At 38.0% G+C, this 27,466-nt stretch overlaps 2 protein-coding genes and 1 long non-coding RNA gene across 3 annotated transcripts; all 3 read right to left on the bottom strand.

The window, feature by feature from the left end:
- Positions 1 to 6,624: 6,624 nt before the first annotated feature.
- Positions 6,625 to 8,528, bottom strand: LOC104090404 (uncharacterized). The gene is made up of 3 exons (XR_684937.4): positions 8,045 to 8,528; positions 7,418 to 7,478; positions 6,625 to 6,904 (listed from the first exon to the last, which is right to left on the bottom strand). It is a non-coding gene; the product is annotated as an uncharacterized lncRNA (long non-coding RNA).
- A 1,622-nt stretch (positions 8,529 to 10,150) lies between these two features.
- Positions 10,151 to 10,789, bottom strand: LOC138901233 (secreted RxLR effector protein 161-like). The gene has a single exon (XM_070188979.1). The coding sequence runs from the start codon at positions 10,787 to 10,789 to the stop codon at positions 10,151 to 10,153; it is 639 nt and encodes a 212-aa protein (XP_070045080.1).
- Positions 10,790 to 21,621: 10,832 nt separating this feature from the next.
- On the bottom strand, positions 21,622 to 22,116 carry LOC104090405 (uncharacterized). Its single transcript, XM_009595491.2, has one exon. The coding sequence runs from the start codon at positions 22,114 to 22,116 to the stop codon at positions 21,622 to 21,624; it is 495 nt and encodes a 164-aa protein (XP_009593786.2).
- Between the last annotated feature and the right edge of the window lie 5,350 nt (positions 22,117 to 27,466).

The following is a 27,466-nucleotide window of genomic DNA, read 5'->3' as shown; positions in this document are numbered from 1 at the left end:
ATCCAACCCGTTAACCATCCGAAACTCACCCGAGCCCCTCGGGACCTCAACCAAATATACCCACAAGTCCTAAAACATCATACGGATTTAGTCGAACCCTCAAATCACCTCAAACAACACTAAAACCATGAATTACACCCCAATTCAAGCCTAATGAACTTTGAAATTTTTAATTTCTACAAATAACTACGGAACCTATCAAATCACGTCCGATTGACCTTAAATTTTGCACACAAGTCATAAATAACATAACAGAGGTATTCCAATTTTCAGAATCGAATTCCGACCGCGATATCAAAAAGTCAACCCCCGGTCAAACTTCTCAAAAATTAAACTTTCGGCATTTCAAGCCTAATTCCTCTACGGACCTCCAAATAATATTCCGGACATGCTCCTAAGCCCAAAACCACCATACGGAGCTATTGAAATTATCAGAATTTGAATCTGAGATCGTTTACACATAGGTCCATATCCGTCCACTTTTCTAACTCAATTTTTTCAATTATGAGACTGAGTGTCTCATTTCAATCCGAGTTACTCCCGGACCCAAACCAACTAATCCGGTATAACATAATATAGCTGAATAACACAAAAAGAAGTAGAAATGGGGAAAACGAGGCTATAACTCTCGAAACGACCGGCCGGGTCGTTACAACTAGTGAGTGTCTTGACTGTACCTCGTCACTACTCCACTGAAGTTAGTCTTGATACTTACTGGGTACCGACTGTGGTGTACTCATACTACACTTCTGCACATTTTTGTGCAGAGCCAGGTATTGGAGATATTGGATTCGGACAGAGATTAGAGTATGATCGCAAGGATTCAAGGTAGGATTGCTTGGTCGTCGCAGTCCCTTGGAGTCTTCCCATTTTATTGTACTGTTAATTATTAATCAAACAGTATTGAGTATTCAATCCTTGAGATCATTTCATGTATTTAGTTAGAGTTCGTGACTCAGTATTACCAGTCTTGGGAGGTTGTTTGTTGAATATTTCCGCTGTTAGTGTTGACGCTTGTATTGAATAAAAGCAAAAATGGCTTGAATTGTTATTAAAATTGGCTTACCTAGTTTTAGAGACTAAGTTCCATCACGACGCGTGTGGTGGGATTTTGGGTCGTGACACTACTGAAGGGCTCTCAACTATGGAGGTTGTTTGTGGAATATTTCTGCTGTTAGTGTTGACGCTTGTATTGAATAAAAGCAAAAATGGCTTGAATTGTTATTAAAATCGGCTTACCTAGTCTTAGAGACTAAGTATCATCACGACGCGTGTAGTGGGATTTTGGGTCGTGACACTACTGAATAGCTCTCAACTATGGAGGTAACCTATTCTCTAGAGTTTAAGTAGATAATCATCAAGCCTCAAGTTGTTCAAACGGGAGAACGAGTGCATAAGAAGGCATTTCTGTCAGAATACCAACTATTATTTGAGTTGGCGAACAAGGTCTTGCTACTTAAGACTGAGAGGAGATCCATGGCCTCTATAGCGGACCTAGTTCTTCTGGAAGCTCTGGATTCCTACACTCCGATCAATCTGCATGGAGTTATGATTGAGCATATGAAGAAAGTGGCAGATTTCAAGGATGACAATCATGGACTTCCCTATGGGTTCCTTCTCACTAAAGTCCTCGAAAAATTTGAGGTACCTTTGGGAAGAGCATCAGTGGGAACCCGCAAACAAATGTTCACCATGATCACCTTGGAGGAATATGAGTGTGTGGACAAGAAGGGAGTTATAGGCAGTAGTTCCACAATCTCTCAGCTTATCAATGCTCAAAATGTTGCAAATGAGGAAATCGGGCGTTTGAAGGCACAAAATGTTGTTCTTGAGTCTAAGCTCAATCAGGCCAGCAAGGAACCTGGTTCCAGCAATGCTCAGGGATAAAAGATTGCCCATCTGAAAGCTGAAAATGTAGAGTTGAGAAGCCAAGTGGAGAAGTTGAAAGATTAATTGATCAACGATCAAAGGGCTTCTAATGCTCGCATGGATAGCTTCCTCAAAGCCCTTACTCCATAGTCCTTCCTTTCCCCATCTAGTGTCTCATATCTTACCCCTTCGCAAACTCTTTTTTAATCTTGCTGTGTCTTTTTGTTGTCCTCCTCTATTGACTATGGTACTTTAGTTTCGTTTTAATTGTGTATGTGTATAATTATGGTACTTCTATCATGTTTCTTCTTTCCCTAAATTAATGAGCATCGTCGTCTATTTAATGCATGTTATACTCTTGCGTTCTGTTTTTAGCTATGTTGGGTGCACACAAGTGGCATAAGTTAACTTTGCTAGACTTCTTTTTGCATTTACTTGTCTATTTTATTTATGCCAAAAGGGGAAAGAAAATTGAGATTGAAAGGGAGGAAACAGGTTCTCGGGGGGACATCAATTCTAAGTTTGTCATCATCAAAAAAGGGGGAAATTAATAAGTTATGTGTCTTTTGTTTTGATGATTTAACAAACTTCATGAGAGAACCAAATAGGGAACCTGATACAATTGGTTCCTCAGCGTTCAGAGCAACGAGTCAAATGTTTGGTTCAATTCTTAATGAAATAAGATAAGGGAGCAGTAGAGGGAACATATAGAGATCAGCTCCTTCGGTCAGAGTATAAGTCAACTCTAACAGCTGTTAAAGATGCTGCACTGTACACGCAACAGTACAACAACACTGTTGAAGCATGCAATGTACCAGACCCTACCTTGCATCATATTTGATGACCTCACACATATATTATCAACATGAGGCAAGGAATTTCAACATACACTTGTAAAACCTAAACATTGATTTCTCTTAAGTGTGCAGCCGCCTTCATTCTCTCCAAGGCATTGAAAAACAAAGCAACATAATAACAAAGGACTAGATCCCATCATTGATTATATCGTGTGTCCTTTAGTATTGTTGTGTCTTTGTCTTGTATTATTAAATTTTAATTCCTATACATCTTTTTTAGAAGCATTTATAGGACAAATTTTAAACTATTATTCTTGTGGTTGTTTTATCTAGAGTTAGTCAAGTAGTTAGCTTTGTACTAGAGTTATTACACAGAGGCTTACAATATAGTTATTGTGAGTAGGTGAGGGATTAAGAGTTTAATTCCTAGATTGCAATAGGTTGTAATCTGAAGTTTGCTCAGTTAGTGAAGTTGAAATTCTACCAGTGTAGGTCGTGATTTTTAATCCCGTGAGATGGAAATTTTTTGACATAAATATTATTGTGTTCTTTACTTACTGCTGTATACTGTGAGAACTGATAGAGAACCAGGTTCTCTATACCTGTGAGAATAGAATCTATGTGCTAGTTTAGTCAATAGCATTTAGTTTTGGCGGAGTAGAAAGGAAAGCGCTATTGTTTTCATGAATTAGCAGATTATGAGCTTAAATGTTTGAAAGTTGAGTGAGGTTTACTGTAACAATTCGACCTGATATTTTGAGCTCTAGCACGTCGTTCGGCGGTTTGAGTCCTTGAGTATCTTCAATTCATATTTTATGACGTGTACGTGTGGTCGGAATCGAATTTCGGGAAGTTCGAAGTTGGTTCGGATGGAAAATTCTAATTTCAGAAGCTTTAAGTAGGACGTATTGACTAAGGTCTGACTTTTGAGTAAACGAAAACAAAATCGGGATTTGAAGGTTCCAATAGGTTCGTATGATGATTTCAGACTTGGACGTATGTTCGGGTTGAGTATCGGGTCACCCAGGGGCATTTCGGCGCTTATTGTGGAAAGTTAGCATTTTGAAGGTTTTAGAATTTCTTAAGTTTGGTTTGAGGTGGACTTAGGTGTTATCGATGTCCGTTTAGGATTCTGAGCCTTGGAATAGGTCAGTATCGTGATTTGTGACTTGCGCGTAAAGTTTGGCGTCATTTCAGAATGTTTTGATATGGTTCGTACGCGTTTGTCAAAGTTTGAAAGTTTAAAGAAAGGTTTCGCTCGTCGATTCGTAGTTTTGATATTGTTTGGTGTGATTTGAGGCCTCAAGCAGGTTCAAATCATGTTTTGGGACTTGTTGGTGTATTGGACGGGGTCCGGGGGTGCTCGAGTGTGTTTCGGGATGGTTTCGGGTTATTTCCTCATGTTTTGCTGCTGATGATGCTGGTACTGGTGTCGTTCATCATGAAAGCGTGGTGGTTATCGTGTTCGCGAAGAAGGATTTTTGGGGCAGATGGAAATTGCTCATCGCGAACACGACACCGAGGTCGCGAATACGGTGAAGAGCCTGAGGAACCTACGCGAACGCGATAGGGCGGTCTTGAACGCGGAGAAAGAACGAGAGATGGGCTTGGAGCCGTTTAGCCTTCGCGAACGCGACATGAATGTCGCAAATTCGTAGAGTAAATTTGGAGGCAGTGAATTTTTGCCTTCGCGACGCGAAGGTGCTCCCGCGATCGCGAAGAAGGATGAGCCTGGGAAGATTGTTTTAAATCGGAATTTTGTCTATTTGTTTTACTCTTTTCTTTCTTTTTTGGAACGAGTTTTGAATTGATTCGCGACTCGCCTCACTCCCCCTCACAATTGTTATTTTCACTCTTTTTTCCTTTTATGCTTCTTATCTGTTTATGATTTACCATATTGATTTATTGGACCACTAGTAAGTGTCGATGTCGACCCCTCGGCAGTACTTCTCCGGGTTAGGTTAGATACTTACTGGGTACGCGTTGATTTACATACTCATGCTCCACTTCTGCACTAAATGTGCAGGATCTGACAGGTTCATTTGGTGATCATCTTGGTACGTAGGCGCAGCTGTTGAGGAGATCACTTTATGTGAGCTACATTCTAGGCTACGCATCGAAGTCCATAGAGTCTCCATCGTACTATTTATTTTATCCAATCTCATTTACATTCTAGACAAATGTTGTATTATTATTATTATACTCCTTAGTAAATGCTCATGCACTTGTGACATCGAGTTTTGGGGGGTTAATACTGGATGTTCATTATTGTAGTTCACGTAATTATTATCATTTCATCATGTATTATTTTTTTTTTACGGAAATTGAAAAATAAAATCACGGGTTTTCTACGAGTACCAAATTTTACTCTACTTATTTAATGAGATTCATAATTTTAAAAGTAATAAAATGAGTAACTAAGTTGATTAATCACCGTTGGCTTGCCTGACGGCGGCGTTAGACGCCATCACGACCTATAGTGAATTTTGGGTCGTGACATTTAGTGAATAACACGTCATATGTTTCAAGAACATTTTATTGAGCGCTGTAGCGAAATATATGTAAATGGAGCAAAATAAATACAGCGAATTTAATATTTATATGATTGAACCTAACTATTTTGATATTAATTAAGGTATAGTATTTTCTGTAGTAAAACTCTACCGTGTTATTTAGATAACATCAGCCAAATTGTTTTTTAGCCAAAAATATTAGATGTCTCTAACATCATGAAAATAATATTTGGTGGTTTTTAGATTAAACTGAAATTTACTGGCATCGAGTTCTTTAACGTTATTTTCCAAAAACCATTTGTAACTAAGACGAAGGTGATAGATCGATGTATTTAACTTCTTTACCAGCTACTTTGGACATTTAGTTGCACTAAAGCATTTCTATGGTTGGGCTGATATTTGATAATGGAACCTCCTACATTTAGTTCTGTCTAAAAAGTATGACAGATGTTTTCTCTCAACTTTACACTAGTGATCTTGAATACGTCAAAAAACAAATGTCTATGAACAATGGTAAGCTTTGCAAAGATGGCTGATTTAGGGGTCTAAACTCACCACCCCAATTGGTTTGAATATTCTTGATAGTGGTTATTAGGTTTAAACTTGGTAAATTAAGATGTATTTAAGTTATATATATTTATAGGGTAAAGATTTTTATACCATTAGTAAACTTTAACATAAGATAGAAAATTAGTTACTATTTTTAATAAATTAAAAATTAATAATTTTCAAAAATATTACCAGTAATTACTACATAGATGACCCGATTATATTATTTTTACACATTGTCAGCATAGAACTTTAACTCTTTTTGTGCACATACTGAGACTTTTGGAACTGATACCATATAAAATCACAAGCAAAGTTTTCTTCAAAATTTTTGGGACTTCTCAATATTCTTTGAGCCTGAACTCTTTCAAAAAATTTCAAAATTGTGATCTAAATTAAGCCATAAATAGGCGTATGTGTGACTATAAATCATCTTATTAAGGGTAAAATATAAAATTTAAAGTTAAAATATTTTTAAACTAATCAATTTTCTCGCGCTTCGCGCGGTATTTTGGTAAATTTAGAAATATACTTTTTATAACTTTAGTCAATAGATATATAGAAGAAATAACTTTTTCATGTTAAAAAAGAAAGTCTTTTCAAGATATATATGTGTGTGTTTGTGTGGGGAGAGGAAGGTGTGAGCGTATATATGTACAAATGTGTGATTTACATGATAAGTAGGTATTTTCATTTATCATAGTTCAAATGTAATGCATCCTACATAAATTCATTAAAGAAGCTTTTCTAAGATAGTATAGTTGATCTTTCTGAAGTCATTAATTGAGACATCGTAAAGAGAAATAGCTCATGCGAAGCTATGTTTCATTGTTGACATGGGGTTCTTGATGCTTGTAAGGATTTTTAAAAGGTAAATTTCATCATTAAACTACTAATTACCATACAAATAAAAGTATTTATTTCTTTCTTTTGTACATTGAGAGTAAAGTTATACAAATGAAATATATACATTTTTAGTCAGCAGCAAAAAGTCTTTTTAGGCAACAAACCGACCTTGTATACTGTATATGGAAGTATGCAACCATGTGTAATAGTTACACCAGCAACAATCTTTTCTGCTTCCTTGTTCTTCCTCACAATCATGAAGTAGATGCCCTGAAATTATTTTGTTGCTCTTGTTATCACGAGCTGCATCCCAAATATCAATTCCACCTCCTATAATCATTCATCAGAAATTAAGTTGAAGAACTATATTATAGAAATTATATATCCAGATCAGGATTTCAAATCCCTTTTAAACAATGAATTAAACTTGTAAACTGCAAAAGCCGGAGTAGAGCACAATTAAATAAGTGCAAACTTGAGTTTATGATTTATAACAATATTGAGTTCATCCTCCATCTATAGAGAAATTCAATCATTTATAAGCTATGTACAATATTGAATACATCTAATCCATCTATAGAGAAATTCAGTCATTTTAGCATATTTTAACATGATTCAAAATTTTTATGGTCATGTACTCACGTATATTTGGCTAAATTCAAAATTAATACTATCAATTCAACTAAAAATCATACGTGTGTCAATTCAACACAAATCTAAACACACACGAGTACATACTGATAGAGAAAAATGATAATTTTTGTCAAAATAACATCGCATTCTATGGCATGCGCAAAACTGAAGCAAATAATTCTCGATCATTAACTAATGAAAAAAGATTACCTGTAGTCTTCGGTAAATAATCTTCTAAATTTGGGGACGTACTCAATGTCGTATACATTTTCTGCTTATCAAGAAGAGGAACAAAAAATCAGAAGAGCAAAATGAAGATAAACTAAGATTTTGCTATCTTCTTTAATTTCTAAATAATAATAATTCTATATATTTCTCAGTGTTGTAAGATTAATTCTATTCTCAAGCTTAAAAATCACAAAAAATCAGAAAAGGAAAAACAGTTTTTTTTTTAAAACAATAAGATAACAATTGTGCACAATTCTCAATGTTCAAAAGCCGATTATATTCTCAACCACTATGGATCAAATTGTTAACCTTATTTCCTCTACCTACTCAATTGTTTCAAAAGCAAATCTCACCCAGTTTACTGTATTTGGTACTATTGGAACTCATATATGTTCAAATAGAACATCAACAAAATCAAAATAAAATAATGAGAATTTTATATAGTAGAAGAGAAAACTCTAAAAAACCGATGGTTTAATATTTCCCCTCTTTTCCTTCCTTTTCTTTGTTTCTTTTGGCGGAATTCATTAGTTGAGGAAAGTAGAATATATCGGAGGGGAAAAAGAAAGTAACTTGGAGGGGAAACAGGAAAAATCGAAAAGGCAGAACCTTATTGTTGTTCTCCACCTGGAGATTTCTTTCCACTTGGCAGATATATTATGCCGCTTGTCGGGAAAGTCGCGCCTTCCGATATGTATAAGATCTAGTTGTAATTTTACACCAAATACATCTTTGGACAGAGATCGCTGTGGAGATTGCCGAAGAAGAGAGAATTAGTTATATGAACAGTAGAAAACATATTTGTCATTCAAGCATAGGTGTGTGAAAATGTTTACACATGAGCTCTGGTTTTCTAACTTTACTATGAAAAACGATAACCGTTCTTATGTATCCGTTTTATTTATGTAAGAACGTTATTAAGAACCATCATTCCTTTTCATGAAGAATTGCTCCCTTCTCGTTTTCATCTAATTCCCCTATAGTTGTTTGTGGTAAGTGGTAACTATTTTCCGAATTAGCAAATGAAGCGTTACAAACTTTTGGGTTTCTCCAATAAGATAAAGGTGGCTTTTGGGAAGGGATTTCTATAGTAAGATAAATGAGGAAACAGGAGAAAACACCAAAAAATTGTGTAAAAAGATAGATAAGATTCCTTGTTTGTAAGATGTGCTACATCACGTGTCCAAGGTCCCTCGATAAGATTCTTCTTGTGGACATAGTAGAAAAAACGTATTACACATAAATTAGACAGAGGAAATATAAAGTTAATTGAGCGTTGATGGTCCTACCAAATAACTGGTATTAAACTGTATTTGTAAAATAATTTTAGAGAAGACAAAATAACATATAAACATAAATATAAAAGAAATAAAATTTAATCCGAGCCCACTTAATTAACAGTGTTTTCTTAAGGAATTTAATCCTCTCCTAATATTCAAGGTTGTATAAAACGACCATAAATTAAATGGCTTTTACAAAAAACAAAGGGCATATACTATTCCGTTGGATTTAATAAAAAAATAGATATTTAATAACATTTCTGTTAATATTTACTATTAACAAATAAATTTGATCCAAAAAATTAATCAATCAATCGATCATTTGACCAAATCCGAAGCCGTAGCCGAGTCAAGCAAGCCACGACGACGGCGGCGCGAGCCTTGCCTTCTTCTTAACTCTTTAAGAGCTAGAAGTAGTATAATTGTATATATATCCATCAAAATCTTTTCATCTTCCAATATGGGACAATGTCCCTTTGTCAAGGAGGGAAACTCAAATATTTTTAATTTCCCTCCATTTCCCATTCACCCTCTTTTAAGCTACATTTAAGCTTAAAAACCCAACAATCCCCCATATGAATGGGGAATAGCTATATCACGAAAATATGCATGAAAAACTGTGTGATTCGCAAGCAAGAATTAATTGCATCTGGAAAAGTAGGTTTCCCTTTGAACTTCCGTAGTGAACTTATGTCGAATATACTCGGGCAATCGGTAGATTTTATATCCTTGAACCGTCAAAATTTGGTGTATACCTAGACAACCATAAGTCACACAACCAACCCTTAACCGTCTTTGGCTCTCATTGTTGTGTTCGTTTCAGCCATGAACTCCGCCTGATTTTATAAGTGCGTAGAGAATTGGCCTTACAAAATTCTCCTTGAAGCGGCTAACACTTCACATTTACATAGGTGATTCCTAAACATGTCATCCAGTAGATACACTATTTGATATACCCCGAATCAAATTTAGAAATCATTAAAAAGCCTTAATATTTTATCCTTGGTACTGAACATTGTCTCATCACGAGAATTGACCAAACTTTTAGTTGGCAATGTTGAACTGTCATTAATGACTTTGTTTGATCTCCTTGAACCTAGATCTTTGGATCTCCAGTCTTCTATGTAGAGTTACCGCCACAATAGCTTGTTCTTGGCCATAGTCCCATTCCCCTCGATGATTTCTCAACTACCTCTCTAGTTAGGCCTTTTGTAAGTGGATCCGATACATTATCGCTTGACTATACATAGTCAATCGGGATAATTCCTCTAGAGAGTAATTGCCTAACGGTTTTATGTCTTCGTCGTATATGACGAGATTTACCGTTATACATCACACTCCCAGCCCTTCCAATTGCCGCTTGACTATCGCAATGTATGCATATTGGTGCCAACGGTTTGGGCCAAAATGGAATGTCTTCCAAGAAATTTCGGAGTCATTCAGCTTCTTCACTGGCTTTATCTAAGGCTATGAACTCAGCCTCCATTGTAGAGCGGGCAATAGAAGTTTGCTTGGATGACTTCCAAGATACCGCTCCTCCACCAATAGGGAATACATATCCACTTGTGGACTTAGAATCAGTTGAACCGATGATCCAATTTGTATCACAGTATTCCTCAATCACTGCAGGATATTTACTGTAGTGCAAAGCAAAGTCCCAGGTATGTTCTAAATATCCCAAAACTCGTTTCATTACTATCCAATGAGATTGACCTGGATTGCTCGTGTATCGACTCAATTTACTTATAGCACAAGCTATATATAGTCTTGTATAATTCATGATATACATTAAGCATCCCAACACACGAGCATAATCCAATTGTGATATGTGTTGACCTTTATTCTTTGCTAATGCAAGATTAACGTTAATTGGAGTCTTTGCAACTTTAAACCCTAAGTTCTTGAATTTTCCAAGTACTGTCTTAATATAATTAGATTGTGACAATTCCAGACCTTGAGGAGTCTTATTGATCTTAATTCCCAGAATTAAATCAGCAACCCCCAAGTCCTTCATATCAAACTTGCTAGTTAGCATATGCTTAGTCACATTTATGTTGGCAATGTCATTACTCATTATCAGCATATCATCCACATATAAGCAAATAATGACTATGTGATTTGGAACATTTTTAATGTACACACATTTATCACATTCGTTTATCTTAAAACCATTTGACAACATTGTTTGGTCAAATTTCGCATGCCATTGTTTGGGAGCTTCTTTTAGTCCGTAAAGTGACTTAACAAGTTTACATACTTTCTTTTCTTTATATGGAACCACAAACCCTTTAGGTTGTTTCATGTAGATTTCTTCCTCCAAATCTCCATTTAAGAAGGTCGTCTTAATGTCCATTTGATGAATTTCAAGACCATAAACTGCAGCTAATGCTACTAACATTCGTATGGACATAATTCTTGTAACTGGAGAGTATGTATCAATATTGAATGCCTCTTTCCAAAACAATGATTCCGAAGAAGATATAGCTTTTTTAAATATTCGAGGCTCATTTTCCAATAAGAAAGTCACAAAATCTGGTCCAAATGAGGTAGATGTTCTTTGACGTTTACTACGTCTTGGATCCTCCTGATTAAATGTACTTTCTTTTGTTTCTTCCCGAGGTCGTTTACATCCTTCACCAATCGACTCACATTCCTTTTTATATGGGTATATATTTTCAAAGAACTCAGCATTATCTGATTCTATAACCGTATTATTATGAATGTCAGAATTTTCTGATTTATGAACCAAAAATCGATATGCTTTACTATTGGTCGCATATCCTATGAAAATACAATCAACGATTTTCGGTCATATTTTTACTCTTTTGGGTTTAGGAACGTGCACTTTTTCCAAACAATCCCACACTTTAAAAAAATTCAAATTGGGCTTCCTTCCTTTCCATTTTTCATATGGAATGGATTGTGTTTTGCTATGGGGTACTCATTTAGTATCCGGTTAGCCGTAAAAATGGCTTCCCCCTACAAGTTCTGTGGCAAACCAGAACTTATCAATAATGCGTTTATCATCTCCTTTAATGAACGATTTTTTCATTTCGCAATCCTATTGGATTGGGGCGTGTAAGGGGCCGTTGTTTGATGAATTATTCCATATTCTAAACATATTTCTTCAAAAGGAGATTCATATTCACCACCCTTATCACTTCTTATCATTTTGATTTTCTTATTAAGTTGCGTTTCAACTTCATTTTTGTATTGCCTGAATGCGTCTATTACTTCATCTTTACTATTAAGTAAGTAAACATAGCAATATCAAGTACTGTCGTCAATAAAAGTTATGAAATACTTCTTTCCACCGCGAGATAATATTGACTTCATGTTGCAAATATCTGTATGAATTAAGTCTAAAGGATTTGAATTCCTTTCAACTAACTTATAAGGATGTTTAATATATTTAGATTCTACACATACAAGACATTTTGATTTGTCGCATTCAAACATAGGCAATACTTCTAAATTAATCATTTTCCGCAAGATTTTATAATTGACATGACCCAAACGTATATGCCATAATTCATTTGACTCAAGTAAGTAAGAAGAAGCTGAAATTTTATTATTATTCTTAACAACCATTACATTCAGCTTGAAAAGGCGCTCAGTGAGGTAACTTTTTCCTACAAACATCTCATTCTTACTTATTACAACCTTATCGGATACAAAAATACACTTAAACCCGTTCTTAACAAGAAGTCCAGCAGAGACTAAGTTCTTTCTAATCTCGGGAATATGAAGAACGTTGTTCAAAGTCACCACCTTACCAAAAGTCATTTTCATAAATATCTTCCCATATCCTTCAATTTTGGCCGTTGCAGAATTTCCCATAGAAAGCGCCTCTTCGGGTCCAACAAGAGCATATGTAGCAAACGCTTCTCTAACAGCACAAACATGGTGAGTGGCTCCAGAATCAATCCACCACTCCTTAGGATTTCCCACCAGGTTGCATTCAGAAAGCATAACACACAAGTCATCGACATCTTCGTGCTTTTCAACCATGTTTGCTTGACCTTTCTTCTTGTCTTTCTTTGGAGCATGACAATCTGCAGATCTGTGTCCAACTTTTCCACAGTTGTAGCAATTTCCGTTAAACCGCTTCTTGCTTGGGTTGCTTTTCGGTCCATAAGCCTTTTTCCTCTTTCTATCCTCAACAATGTTTGCTCCCATTATTGTTGAGTTTCCACGGCCTTTCTTTTCAGCAGCTTTGTTGTCCTCTTCAATTCTCAACCGAATAATGAGATCTTCAATGGACATCTCCTTGTGATTGTGTTTCAAGTAGTTTTTGAAGTCCTTCCACAAAGGAGGTAACTTCTCAATCATTGCTGCAACTTGGAATGCTTCATTGATGATAAGACCTTCAATGAAAATTATGTTTGTAGAAACAATATAATTAATACTTTCAACATTAGTATTAATTTGACTTATACCTTCAACAAGGAGATCGTGAATAATTACTTGCAATTCCTGGACTTGGGTAGTAACAGACTTGCTATCTACAATTTTATAGTCCAAAAATTTAGCGGCAATAAATTTCTTTAACCCGGCATCTTCCATTTTGTTTTCCTTTCAAGAGCTATCCATAGTTATTTTGACATCTCCATATTACTATAGACATTATACAGATCGTCCTTTAATCTGCTAAGAATGTAATTCTTGCATAGAAAATCAGAATGCTTCCACGACTCAATCACGAGAAAGCGTTCATTTTCTGGAGTTTCGTCAGGCAGAGCAGGAACATCTTACTTAATGAACTTCTGCAGAATTAAAGTCGTCAAGTAGAAGAACCTCTTCTGCTGCCACCGCTTGAAATCAATCCTGGAAAAGTTTTCGAATTTTTCTGCCGGTGTCAATGCCGGTGTTGTTCGACTTGTCGATGCATTGGCAGTCACCGTAGGAACAGTCTGGTTCCCGTTGTCATTCGTCGTTTCTATAAAAGAATGACACAAACAAATGTTAAAATCACGTAGATTTTAATCTCTACTGGAATAGAAAACCACACGGGTTTTAGTCTCCAGAAACAGTAAGTGTATTACAAATATAGAAAATATTAAATTCCTTAAGCTTGTTATTAAACTGTATTTGTAAAATAATTCTGGAGAAGATAAAATAACATATAAATAGAAATGTTAAAGAAACAGAATTTAATCCGAGCCCACTGAATTCACAGTGTTCCTTAAGGAATTTAATCCCCTCCTAGTACCCAAGGTTGTGGATTATTTCCTCCCACGATAGAACGAGTTACACACTGGTGTAGCGGTATCTCAAACCCCAGTATTTCAGCGAACACAAAGATCGGTAACAAATCACACTTACTGTTGCTATCTTTGTAGTTAAAACAATGTAGAAGAAAAGAGGAGAACTCAGAAAATTCGTATTTAAAATCTGAGAGAATGGATTGGTATTTATAGCCAATATTGAGATCAAACTGAAGAGGTGCAACTCTTTAAAACTGAAGAGGTGCAACTCTTCAGAAGGGTTGGTTGTGTAAAATGACCATATTTACAATTAACAAATAAATTTGATCCAAAAAATTAATCAATCAATCGATCATTTGACCAAATCCGAATTCGAATCCGAAGCCGAAGTCGTAGCCGTAGCCGTAGCTGTAGCCATAGCCGTAGCCGTAGCCATAGCCGAGCCGAGCGAGCGAGCGACGACGACAGCGCGAGGCTTGCCTTCTTCTTAACTCTTTAAGATCTAGAAGAAGTGTAATTGTATATATACCCGTCAAAACCTTTTTCCCTTCCAATATGGCACAATGTCCCTTTGTCAAGGAGGGAAACTCAAATATTTTCAATTTCTCTCCATTTCCCCTTCACCCTCTTTTAAGCTACATTTAAGCTTAAAAACCCAACAATAACTAGAACTAACTTTTTATATTGATATTTTTGAAACTTAAAAATATTTACCCGTAAAATGGTACAGTTGAATTTGTTATGTGGTTATTAGACAAGCGAATTGATTTAATCTAAAAAATGACAAAGAGACAATATTAATACTATTAGCAATTGAAATTGAAGAAGATAATGAGCATCGCTCCGAACGTAGTGTCTCCGAGAGCAAAAGTGAAAACTACGATAAAGTGCAGATAAAGTTGTTAAATTGAGAGCAAAATTAGTAAAATAAAACTTTAGTATGCAGAAAGTTTCATGTGCTTACAATTGATGCTGAGCCTGCTATTTATTGCATTACTTAGGGAAATAAGATCCTAGGGTCAAGATCCTCTTAAATGATAATAAAAGAGTTATTGATAAATGTGTAACCGCATGCTATGAATGCAAATATTCTCTGCAGTGATCGCTTATTTATTGTTAGTGAATATTCCTTCATTGAATGCTATCTGATGGAAAACCCTTGATCTTGTCCCGTTGACTATGCTCCCTTTGGAATTTACCTGATGTCGATTAAATTCATTGTATCCGGTATTGGTTGTTACCTGACTTGCCTTTTGCATATCTTTGATTCCACGTGTCATATTACCATTCGACCATATGTTATAAATTAATTTTACCCCATACAGATAGTCTTTCTACTTTTTAGTAACATATCTTAGTGTTACCAAGATGTTGGTGAAGATTCCATTCTTGGCGGGAAAGCTCCTGAGTTGTCTCTGATGCTTGAAAGGACGCACATCATCTCGCATTTAATCCCTGAACACGTGTTGTCTCACGATTCAGCAAATATTTTTGTCGATTTTCGAGGTAAGCATGACCACGATTTTTGCCGTCTATAACTTCCCTTCCACTCATCATTTTTACTTCTTTACTTCCAAAACTTTCATAAATCTTTCTTCTTCCCTGCATTTTCTTAGAAACTTTTCCATCTTCTTCAACTTTCTCATCAAGAATTTAACTAGTCTTTAGTAACTATGGCTTCTTTTACTGCTTTCTTTGGAAATACTGGTCTTCTTTTCAGTGGAGGCCCAAAGAAAAACAAGGACAAAGTGGTTGAAGTCGATTTTGATCCTCCCATTGTTAGCACCATCATACCACATCATCTTAGTATTGCAAACGATTTTCAAGAGAAGGCTCCTTCTATATCTCCACGGACTTGGCCAATTAGTATGTAACCCTCCTCCATTCGCCCTTCTAGTATCCTAACCGTGAAGGAAGAATGCAACTTCCCCAATCCTGAAATCATTCCTCCGGATATGATAGAGCGGGTTACCTTCTCCAAGGAGGGGTTTTCGTATGTCTATACATATCCCTTTACCTTGGGTCCATTTACCTTGGGGTCGAGTGAAGGGATCGACCCAATAATTTTAGAGTTTTTTCACCGGTGTCAGGTATACTTAGCACTAGTAGGCCCCTCTATATAGCGGCTCGTGGCTTGCCTTCGCCAACTGTGCTTGGAGACTGGGGAAACTCTAACCCTTGCACATATAATTAACCTTTACTCTCCCAAAATTTTCGTGGGAGAGTAATAAACTTTAGCAAGCATGGTCACCATGCTCTCCTCACCAGCGTAGATGATGACAATTATCGTGGATGGATGAAACGGTTCGATGTCATTGCTACCAGGGACATCATCCCTGCCACAACTCCATATTTTTGAGTCGTGAAATCTCTTTTGTAAGTTTTCAACCATTCACTTCTTTCCTTCGTGAAAAGATTGTCTTCATTTGTTGCTAATTTTCTCGTTTCTTTTGTTTTAGCTACCCAATGGGAACCACCACGGGTTCAATGCCTGATCCAGTGTGTTCAAAAATTTCTGGAAAGCATGACTCCATAATTTTGCCGGTAGAAAGTAACGCCCCCCAAATACAGGTGGAAGGCCAAGCACCATGGTACGTCAAAACACCCTTTCTTAACCTTGCTCAAACATAAAAAATCTTTATGAACAACCTGCTAACTCTAGTTTATTTTTTGTTCCTGATACAAGACTTCCGAGGGGGATCAACTTTTAGCTGAAAGGAACTAGCTTGTCGCGCGTCTCCCGGTGCTAGAGACAAAAACCATTGAGAGCTTGAGGCTCGGTTGCAACAGGGCGAGCAAGATAAAATGGCCCCCAACCAAGAAGCTCCTCAATTACACAAAAAAGCTTCAAGAGACTAAGGCTAAGTGGGCCGAGATCCATGACGTTATGCTCGTTACTGCCGAGTGTGAGTCTGCCTTCGAGGAGTAGATCAATAATTTGAAGGCATACTTAAGCTCCAAATCCGATGAGGCAAATGTTGTCGAGGAGAAGAGGGAACAATGAAGAAAGGCTTAAGATGTCCATGGAACAAAACCGGCTTCACTCAACTACAAATGTTGAGCTCGACGCCCGCCTTCGTACTATGACATCTGAAATAGAAGAGCTCTAAGCCACAATCGATCAACTTCAGGCCAAACTCCAAGATCAACAGGATTCCCTTGTCTTTGAGAAGACATATGACATATACCATATAAAGAGGAAGACCTTGTAGGAGGCCAAAGTAGGCATCGCCAACATAAACGATAGTATTACCCAGGCTCGAGAAGTGGAGTTATCCGAGAAGTGGAGTTATCTGCTCGTCAAAATCTTCCTATTCGGCCCGCTGTGACTGACTCTTCGAGTATTTGTTCTGAGTAATCGGGGACCCAAGGGGAGACTGAAGAAGATGTAGGTCCTGAATCGGTAGTGAACCCGCCTTCCTCTATCGGGGGAAATGTGGATCCATCTCTATGTTCGGGCTCTGGTGGAAATGAAGTATAACTTCTTCTTTTTGTTCTGTTTTTTTGTATTTTGTAATTGTGCCAAACTTTTCACCGAGTTTGGCACTAGATAAATAAATACATATTTTTTTGCAAGTGTTGTACAAAATTATTGTGTGTAGCTAATTAATGCTTCAAGTATATTTTCATCAGATAGATTTTGATTCCATGTATAATCTCTTTCGGAATCTACCTTTTACTATGAGGGTTTCATAAGAGAGGGACCTTATATTTACGGTGCTCTTGAAGAGGACTTCTCATGTTCATTCCAGTACAAACATTTGAACTTTTTAGTTAACTTTAAAATGGTAAAATTAACTCATCATCTGGATAAGAAAAAAGATAAAAATAAAAGGACTTTATTTTATTCCTTCTATCATAAGCATTTATTTTCTAAAGTAAATAAAATTGTCAATATATGTGGCTAACTTGTACAACTTATTTCTATGCAGCAGATTATACAGTCCTCGGACCCTGATGAGACATTATTGATCCTGGTTCTAACAATCCTGCTTTTTGTGACACACTTGGTGTCGTATAAAATATTATCCCCTCCAGTGTTCGAATGCGAAGCATGCGGATTCGAACACTGGAAGTCTTGCTTCATCGATGGAAATAACTTGTGAATGGTTAAGTAATCCGTTTTTAGTGATGGATGGTAGAGCTTGACATCGTACCAAAGATTACTTAATCCACATAGCTGTTTACCATCGATGTAAAAGTTTTCATGCCTTGATATCTAAAGGTATTTCCTTTTTCGATCGTAGTATGCTTTTCGCCGCTGCCTCGTTAAAAACCTTGCCAGAAGACCCCAATTGGGACAAAAACTGGAAGAAGAGAAAATAAAGTGCAGCATATACTTTCAGTATTGATAGGATCCATCAGAAATAATACCCTTTGATGTGAGTCACATTCCTATTGCTGGGCAATTTGATTCCATCTTGATTTTCTAACTCCTACGACCCTTTACTGGTGATAACCGAAATTCGGTAAGTACCTTCCCATATTGGTCACAGCTTACTGACATTGTCTTCCCGAGTGCTCTGAGTTATCTTTCAAAAGACCAAGTCACCTACCTTGAAGTAACGGAGATTGGCCTTGCGATTATAATATATTTTTATCCTTTGATTTTGACCTACCATCCTCACGTATGCCAAGTCCCTATGTTAATCGAGCAATTCCAGCCTCACCAGCAATGCTTCATTGTTTGTTCCTTTGTTTGTTCGGGAATACCGTAAATTCAGCTCCCCCCTTTCACCAGTATCAGAGCTTCTGTGCCATACACGAGAGAATAAGGTGTTTCCCGTGTGCTCGACTTTGTCATTGTCCGATATGCCCATAGCACTACCGGTAGCTCATCGGGCCATTTGTCCTAGCATCTTCTAACTTCTTTTTCAGGTTCTGAATAATTAACTTGTTGGTTGATTCCACTAGTCTGTTAGCACTTGGATGGTACAGTGAAGATGTAATTCTTTTTATTTTCAATCCTTTTAAAAATTTGGTGACTTTTGAGCCTTTGAATTACGGCCCGTTGTCACAAGAAATTTCCTTCGATATTCCGAATCGGCAGATTATATGGTCTCATATGAAGTTGACCACTTCGCATTCACCTATCTTTTGGTAAGGACTTGCTTCAACCCATTTATTGAAGCAATCAGTTAAAACTAAAAGAAATCTTACCTTTCCGGGACCTAGTGGTAGAGGACCAACTATGTCTATCCCCCAGTTCATGAATGGCCAAGGGGACATCACCGAATACAAGAGCTCTGCTGGTTGGTGCACCAATTGTGTATGGTGTTGACATTTATCACACTTCTAAATGAACATATTTGCGTCATGTTCCATCCGAGGTCAGTAGTAACCTGCCCTGATCAACTTTAGAACTAACGCGTCTACGCCAGAATGGTTGCCGCAAACCCCTTCGTGGACTTCCCTCATCATGTAGTCCGCCTCTGAGGCCCCTCCTACATCAGGCCAATGGTCCTTGGTATGATCTTCTATATAACTGCCCATCTATGAGGTAATAACGAGCTACTATGGTTCGTAGTGCTCGGGATGCCTTTGGGTCTTCGGGTTATTTACCTTGCCAAAGGTACTCAATGAACGCATTCCTCCAATCCCATACAAAGTTGGTTGAATTGACTTCACGTTAATCGTCTACGTCCAATACCGAATATTTATGTTGAACGACAGTACTGGAGTCAGATCCTTTCATCTCCGTGGATGATCCCAAATTAGCTAATTCATCTGCTTCCAAGTTTTCTTCCCTTGGAATGTATATGGTTGACCATTCCCTGAATTGTGCAAGCAATGCCCGGACCATGTTCAATTACTGTTGCATGTGCTCTTCCTTTGTATTGAAAATTCTGCATACTTGGTTTAATACCAGCTGGGAATCACACTTTATCTCAAAGACCTCAAAGCTTAGTCCCCGGGCTAGTTCAAGTCTTGCAACCAAAGCCTCACACTCGGCTTCGTTGTTAGTTAAAAGAACAGTTTTAATGGCCTGCCTTAAGGTTTTCCCCGAGGGCGTGATTAGGACTACCCCGAGGCCAGAAACATTTACGTTGGAAGCTCCATCCATAAACAAGATCCAAACCATCGATGTCGTGTCTGGCACCAGTACCGCTTCCTTAGCAGCCATAGGCATTAACCCGGGAGTGAAATCGGCACAAAGTCAGCCAAAACATGCGACTTGATCGTAGTCCTGGGTTTGTACTCAATGGAAAATTAACTAATGTTTACTGCCCATTTAGCCAAATGACCTAACAATTAAGTCTTGTGAAGGACATTCCTTAGCAAAAAAGTCATCACAACGACTATTGGGTGGCACTGGAAAGAAGGCCTAAGCTTTCGAGAGAGGATTGCGAGAGATAAGACCAACTTTTCAAGGTGTAGATAGCGAGTCTCCGCTCCCGACAGTATTTTGCTAACATAATAAATAAGAAATTGCGTACCTTCTTCTTCTCAGACTAGAACAACACTTACTGCTACTTCCAAGATCGCTAGATATATTAACAATTGATCACCTTCCCCTGGTTTTGATAGTAACAGGGGGCTGGAAAGATACCTTTTTAGGTCTTTCAATGTCTTTTGGCATTCCGGAGTCCATTCGAAATCATTCTTCTTTTTTAGCAGCAAAACGAAGTGGTGGCACTTTTCAAAGGATCTTGAGATGAATCTACTGAGAGCCGCCAACATCCCGGTCAGCCTTTGTACTTCCTTTACACTTGTCAATTGGTCCGGAAAGTCCTTTTTGACTTTGTCGGGATTTACCTCGATCCCTCTTTGCGAGACCAGGAACCCCAAGAATTTATCGGAACCAACCCCAAACATACATTTCTTTGGGTTAAGTTTCATGTTATACTTCCTCAGAACATTGAATCTTTCTTGAAGATGTTTCAAATGATCTCTTCCATTCAAAGACTTGACTTACATGTCATCAATGTACACTTCCATTGTTTTGCCTATCTGATTTTCAAATATTTTGTTAACGAGCTCTAATAAGTGGCTCCAGCATTCTTAAGCCCAAAAGGCATCACATTATAGCAATATGCGTCAAATTTTGTTATAAAAGAAGTTCTTTCATGATCCTTTGGATTCATCTTGATTTGATTATACCCGGAGTAAGCATAAAGGAAACTCATTAGCTCGTGTCCTGCCATTGCATCAATCATTTAATCAATGTTTGCTAGTGGAGCACGCCTTATTTATAGTCTACGCACATCCTAAATTTGTTATTCTTATTGGATACTACAACTACGTTGGCTAACCATTCCATACGCTTTATCTCTCAGATCGAACCGATATTGAGTAGTCGGGTTGCCTCTTCTTCAACAAACATGTTCCTAACCTCAGCTATCAAACGTTTCTTCTGCCTTACCGGTGGAAAGTTTGGGTCCAGATTTAGTTTGTGAACAGCCACCTCTAATGGGATAGCTTTCACATCCGAGTGCGACCACGTAAAGTAATCTGCGTTAGCTTTAAGAAAATTTATAAATTCTAACCTGAGTTCGGGACTGAGTCATGTTCCGAAGTGAAACTTCCTTTCCAAAAATTCATCGAACAGGGCCACTTGCTCGAGTTCTTCCGAGGCTGACTTGGTCGTATCCGTCTCCTCTGGAACCTGAAATTATCACGGCACCTAGTAGGATTCTGACAACTCCCCGTCTTTATCATCTTCATTCGGAAAGGAAGAAGGAATCGGTTCCTGTAATTGCTATTTGTTGGACTCTTTCTCCTTGTTGCTGAAAATAGTTACCGCGTTCATCTCCCTCACTGCCAGTTGGTCTCCTCTTATTTGCTTGATTCCTTCCGGTGTTGGAAATTTCAATAACTGATGATATGTTGAGGGTACAACCTTCATCTTGTGTATCCACGGCCTTCTGAGGATTGCATTATAACCCATATCGCCATCTACCACTACGAATAAGGTGGTCTTGGTCACTCCTTCAGCGTTTGTGGGTAGCAAAATCTCCCCTCGGGTCGTCACAATTGTCAAGTTAAAGCCAGCTAAGAGCTTTGTCGCTGGAATAATGCTTCCAGCCAGCTTTGCTTGCTCCAACATTCTCCATTTAATAATGTTGGCTGAGCTTCCTGGGTCCACCAAAACACGCATAATTTTGAAATCTAAAATATTAAGAGAGATTACCAAAGTATCATTGTGTAACAGAAGAAGTCTGTCAACGTCCTCCTCCGTGAAGGTGAATATCATCTTCCGAGACTTCCCGGAGTCTCTTGTTATGAGTCATCGATATCTTTTTTTTCTTCGCTGCCAAGAAGGTTACATCGTTAATCCAAGGTGACCCTTCTACTGCCTTCGAAGGCTCTGCATTATCCCGGCTTCTGCCATAGTTGTTCTTGGCTCAGTCGCTTAAGAATTCCCTGAGATGGCCATTCTTCAACAATGTCGCCACCTCTTCGCGAAGATGATGGCAGTCCCCGGTTCTATGGCCGTGAGTTCCATAGTATTCACACCATAAACTCGGATCCATCTGACTAGGATCTGATCGTATTGGCTTCATGAACCGAGCTTCATTTATGTTCCTCATTACCGAGACCAACTCTACCGAGTTAATTGTAAAATTGTTCTGATAACCTGGGATATGTGGAGTCTTGGGCCTCTGGCACCTCCTTCTCCTGTAACGACCTACTGATCTGGCCACGATCGGTTCTTCTATTGGGAGAAAACTTATTCGACAACCGAAACCCTTCGCTGTTATGATCTTCAGTTCATTCATATGGCAGAAAATGACCTCTAAAGGACCGTCGATCCGCATTAAAGTTGCCTTTAAACTTGTCCTGGTTTTTGTCTCGATCCCGTCTCTTTGTTGATACAAGAAACTTTTGATGATCGCCTTCTATCCTTATTTTATACTTGTAACGGTTATGGAGATCCGCCCATGTGGTTTCTTGAAACATGAGCAGGCTTTCCTTCAGCTTTCGGGAGGCGTCGGAGCTCCGCAGATTTAGACCTTTAGTTAATGCCTCTGTTGTCCACTCATCTCGTAACGCCGGTAGCAGCATCCTCTGTTTTGTGAATCGGATCACGAATTCTCGCAGCAGTTCGGACTCACCCTGCACAATCCTGAACATGGCGGCCTATCTAGCTTGAACTTTCCTCGCTCCGACATAGCCCTTAATGAACGAGTCTACAAGCATCTCAAAAGAGTCAATTGAATATTCGGGTAATAGAGAATACCATGTCAGGGCTCCCTTCGTTAGGGTTTCACAAAACTTCTTTAGCAAGACCGACTCGATATCATGTGAAGCGAAATCATTCCCTTTCACAGCCGTGGTGTAGGTTGTGATGTACTCCTGCGGATCCGAAGTCCCATCGTATTTTAGTATGTCCGGCATCTTGAACCTCTTCGGGATTAACTCTGGTACTGTGGTCGGCTTAAACAGTAATTACATGTAATGTTTCGAATTTGAGCCTTTTTGTATTGGTGGTGTGCCCAGACTCTGGTCCATCCAAGTGTGAAACTCCTTCACATTTTAATCCTTTCATTCGTTCATTTCCCTCATAAACCTCATGAGCTCAATTTTAAAGGGATCAATTCTGTTGTCATTCCTAGATCCGCTACAGGTCCCTCCGGCACCATCGAGTCCGACTTTACTCCTTGGGGTGTTATTCTCGACTCTCTGAACCATTTGATTTGCAGGAACTGGGAGGATCCGAGACCCTTCCGTTTGCATTATTGGAGGTGCCAGACAATGCTTTTTTTAACTCCGTCATCAGCCGATCATGCCTTGAAAAGTGACTCATGATTGCTTTCTACTGCTCCCTCAAGAGTTTTACTGTTCATATGACGTGTTCCTCTTCTGCATGATCAAGGGCTGTCTCCCGCACATGCCGACGATATTGACCATCTCGATCTGGGGTTGTCTCATCCCCTTCATTGAAAGTCTCACTCATTGAGTCATCATGTTGTGACAATTCTTTGCGTCCCTCGATGTTGTGTGTGAGGATGACACCATTAGCTGCCATACCCGATTTTTCACTAAGAGAAGAATAAACAAGTTAGCAATAAATGAATGAATCAAAGAAATTGCGTAAGTGTCTATACCCCACGGTGGGCACCAAACTGTTTACCCGTAAAACGATTTAGTTAAATTTTATTACGTGGTTAATAGACAAGCAGATTGATTTGATCCAAACAATGATAAAGAGACAAGATTAATATTAAGATTAGCAATTTAAATTGAAGAAGATAACGAGCCTGGCTCCGAATGAAGTATCTCTGAGAGCAAAAGTGGAAATAACGATAAAGTGCAAATAAAGTTTGTTAAATTGAGAGCAAAAGTAGTAAAATAAAGCTTTAGTATGCCGAAAGTTTCATGTCCTTATAATTGATGTTGAGCCTGCTATTTATAGCATTACCTAGGGAAACAAGATCCTAGGATCAAGATCCTCTTAAATAATAATAAAAGAGTCATTGATAAATGTGTAACAGCAGGCCATGAATGAAAATGTTCACTGCAACGATCGCTTATTTATTGTTAATGAATATTCCTTCATTGAATGCTATCTTATGGAAAACTCTTGATGTTGTCCCGTTGACTATGCTCCCTTCGAGATTTATCCGATGTCGTTTACATATGTTGTATCTGGTATTGGTTGTTACCTGACTTGCCTTTTACCTATTTTCGGTTCCACGTATCATGTTACCATTCAACCATCTGTTATAAACCAATTTTACCCCATACAAAAAATATCAAACTGAACATAATAAATATTAGAGCATATTTATTAAACATACAAAGATTAGTGCTTGGAGCTTTGGGAAGTATCAATTTTGTTGCATGATCAAATGGATCCACTGGTTATATCAATCACAGCTTGTTTCCCCCTCATTCCATGTTCATAATTTGTAATTTTTAATTAGATATTAGAAATTTTTTTAAAAAAATTACGAAATAAAGTTTCGATCACTATCTTTTGTATTTTTCTTATTTTTTCAGTGGGAGAAACTGTCACGATCCAAAATCTAACTAGTCGTGAAGTCACATAATCCAACTCTTTAGGTAAGCCAATTTACGAAAATCCAATTCAAATGAAATTTATTGATAAAATAAGTGATGAATAACCGACTTTAACACATTTCTCAAGGATTGGTAGTACAAATCATGAGCTTCTAAGATTATAATTTACAAAGCTGGTGTGAAATAAAAATACGTCATATGTTTGAAATATAGATGAACAGATTTAAAAATTCTAAAGCTACCTAGAAAAAGAGGCAGCTGTGATTGGATCGCAGGTACATCTTCAGATCTAGCTCCCGCCGTACGCAGCATCAGAAATATGCACGCAAGGTGCAAATATGAATACAACCGACCGCATGTACTCAATAAGTAACAATCCTAACCTTAGGTTGAAAGTAGTGACGAGATGGGACAAGGGTCAGAGTCCAACTCCAATAACTAATAACATCTCATAACAATACAATTTAAAGCAGCACAAGTAATAACTCAATAATAAAATGTTCAGCTCGTATAAAATTCCGAAAAAATAAACATTTCCTTTTCAATATAAACTCAAATCTTTTGCCGAAAGTCACCGAAAATATGAGTAAGTCTGAAATATGTGTTTTTTCTCAAAAACATGAATGACATATAAGAAATCTCATTATCAGTTAGCATGAGGAAAAATACTTCTCTATGCCTACATATCAAGTATGCATGTCTAATGCAATGCAATAGAGTGATGAACTCGTGTACTCACACTCCAGAGTACTCAATCTCACAGTACTGTATATGGCCAATCCAGCCCAGGGAAGATCCATCCCAAATATATATACATAATAACTGACATTCAGTCTCTCAGTACTGTACAGGGTCAATTCAGCCCGTAGAACTCCATCCAAAATATAATGTATAAGGCAACTCCATGCCCAGGGAACTTCATCCCAAATATAATGTATAGAGCAACTCTATGCCTAGGGAACTCCATCTCGAATATAATGTATAGGGAAACTCCATGCCCAGGGAAATCCATCCGAAAAGTGAATATACATGGCAGCTCCATGCCCAGGGAACTCCACCCCAAATATAATATCCATTGCGCTCACTGTGTGGGGTGCATGCACCAGAGGGGCTCCTTCAGCCCAAGCGCTAATATAATAAGTCATTTAGGCCTGTTGTGGCGTGCAGCCCGATCCCATAACAATGAAGCCTATAAGGCGTGTTGCGGCGTGCAGCCTCGGTCCACATAAAAATAAATATATATATATAAAGCCAATGTGGCCTGCTGCGGCATGTAGCTCGATCCCATAAATATCCTCACAACTAGATGAACATGATTGAGTATGAAATTACAATTTAAACAAATAATTCAACAGCAGAAACCACCTCTCTGGGTCTCAATAATACCGGCAAATAGCCTAAACATGATTTTTAATATGATTCTCAGCTCAATTTCTTTAACACATGAAAGGGAATGGATAATGCCAAGATTATTTGACTACAAAATTCCACGGAATCAATACATCACAATTTCTACGGTTCACGCCCATACGCCGGTCACCTAGCATGTGTGTCACCTCCAAACAAATCACATAATACGTATATTCAGGATTCATACCCTCAGCTCCAAGTTTAGAAATATTATTTACCTCGAACAAGCCGATTCCGATGCAGAGCAAGCTAAACAATACTCCGAAAATTCTATTACGTGCGTATCAACCTCTGAACGTCTTCCTATCTCCTCAATTCAGAGCCAAATGATTCGAAACTTGTCAAACAACGTGCAAATTAATCAAAATATACTCCAATTCTTGGAATTTAACAATTTATAAAAATTTCCAACTCCGCTCGAAAAGTCGACAGTGGGGCTCACATCTCGGAACCCGACGAAACTCACAAAATCTGACAATCCATTCAATTACGAGTTCAACTATACTAATTTAGCTCAAATCCGACTCTGAATCGATGTTCAAAACTATAAATGCATTTTATGGAATTATAGAAAATTTCTCCAATTTCTATTGAAAAATCAATAATCTAATGCCGAAAACGAAGATCAATTCATGAAATATAATCAAAAGTGAGTCAAGAATACTTATCCCAAGTCGTGTGGAAATATTCCTCTCCAAAATCGCCCAATCGAGCTCCAAAATCCGAAAATGGTGAAAGAAACCAAACCCCCGAATATATATTATGTCCAGGTTTTCCGCATGTGCGGACAGTATTTGCGCACCTGCGCCTTCGCTTGTGCAAGCAAAATATCGAATTTGCATACTTCACTTGCCTGGCAAGTTTGCGAAGCTGCGAGGAGACCATCGCATTTGCGAGGCCGCATCTGTGGGAATGACATCGCAGATGCGAAAGTCCTCAGCTTCCAGCCATCTCGCTTCTGCGCCTCAGTCTTCGCATTTGTGATCATGCAGGTGCGGAAAATAGCATCGCACCAGCGACCTCTACCCTGTTCCTCCCCAGCCGCTTCTGTGACCACTGCCTCGCTTATGCGATTGCGCACCTACGACCAAATGCATCGCAGGTGCGATTGCATCAGTGGCTGCCAAAACCAGCCTTAACAAAATTTCCAAAATGATCTGAACCTCGTC

Source organism: Nicotiana tomentosiformis, chromosome 11 (assembly GCF_000390325.3).
Source record: "Nicotiana tomentosiformis chromosome 11, ASM39032v3, whole genome shotgun sequence".
NCBI lineage: Eukaryota > Viridiplantae > Streptophyta > Magnoliopsida > Solanales > Solanaceae > Nicotiana > Nicotiana tomentosiformis.
Note: the sequence above shows the minus strand (reverse complement) of the source record. Positions and strands in the feature narration are given on the sequence as shown.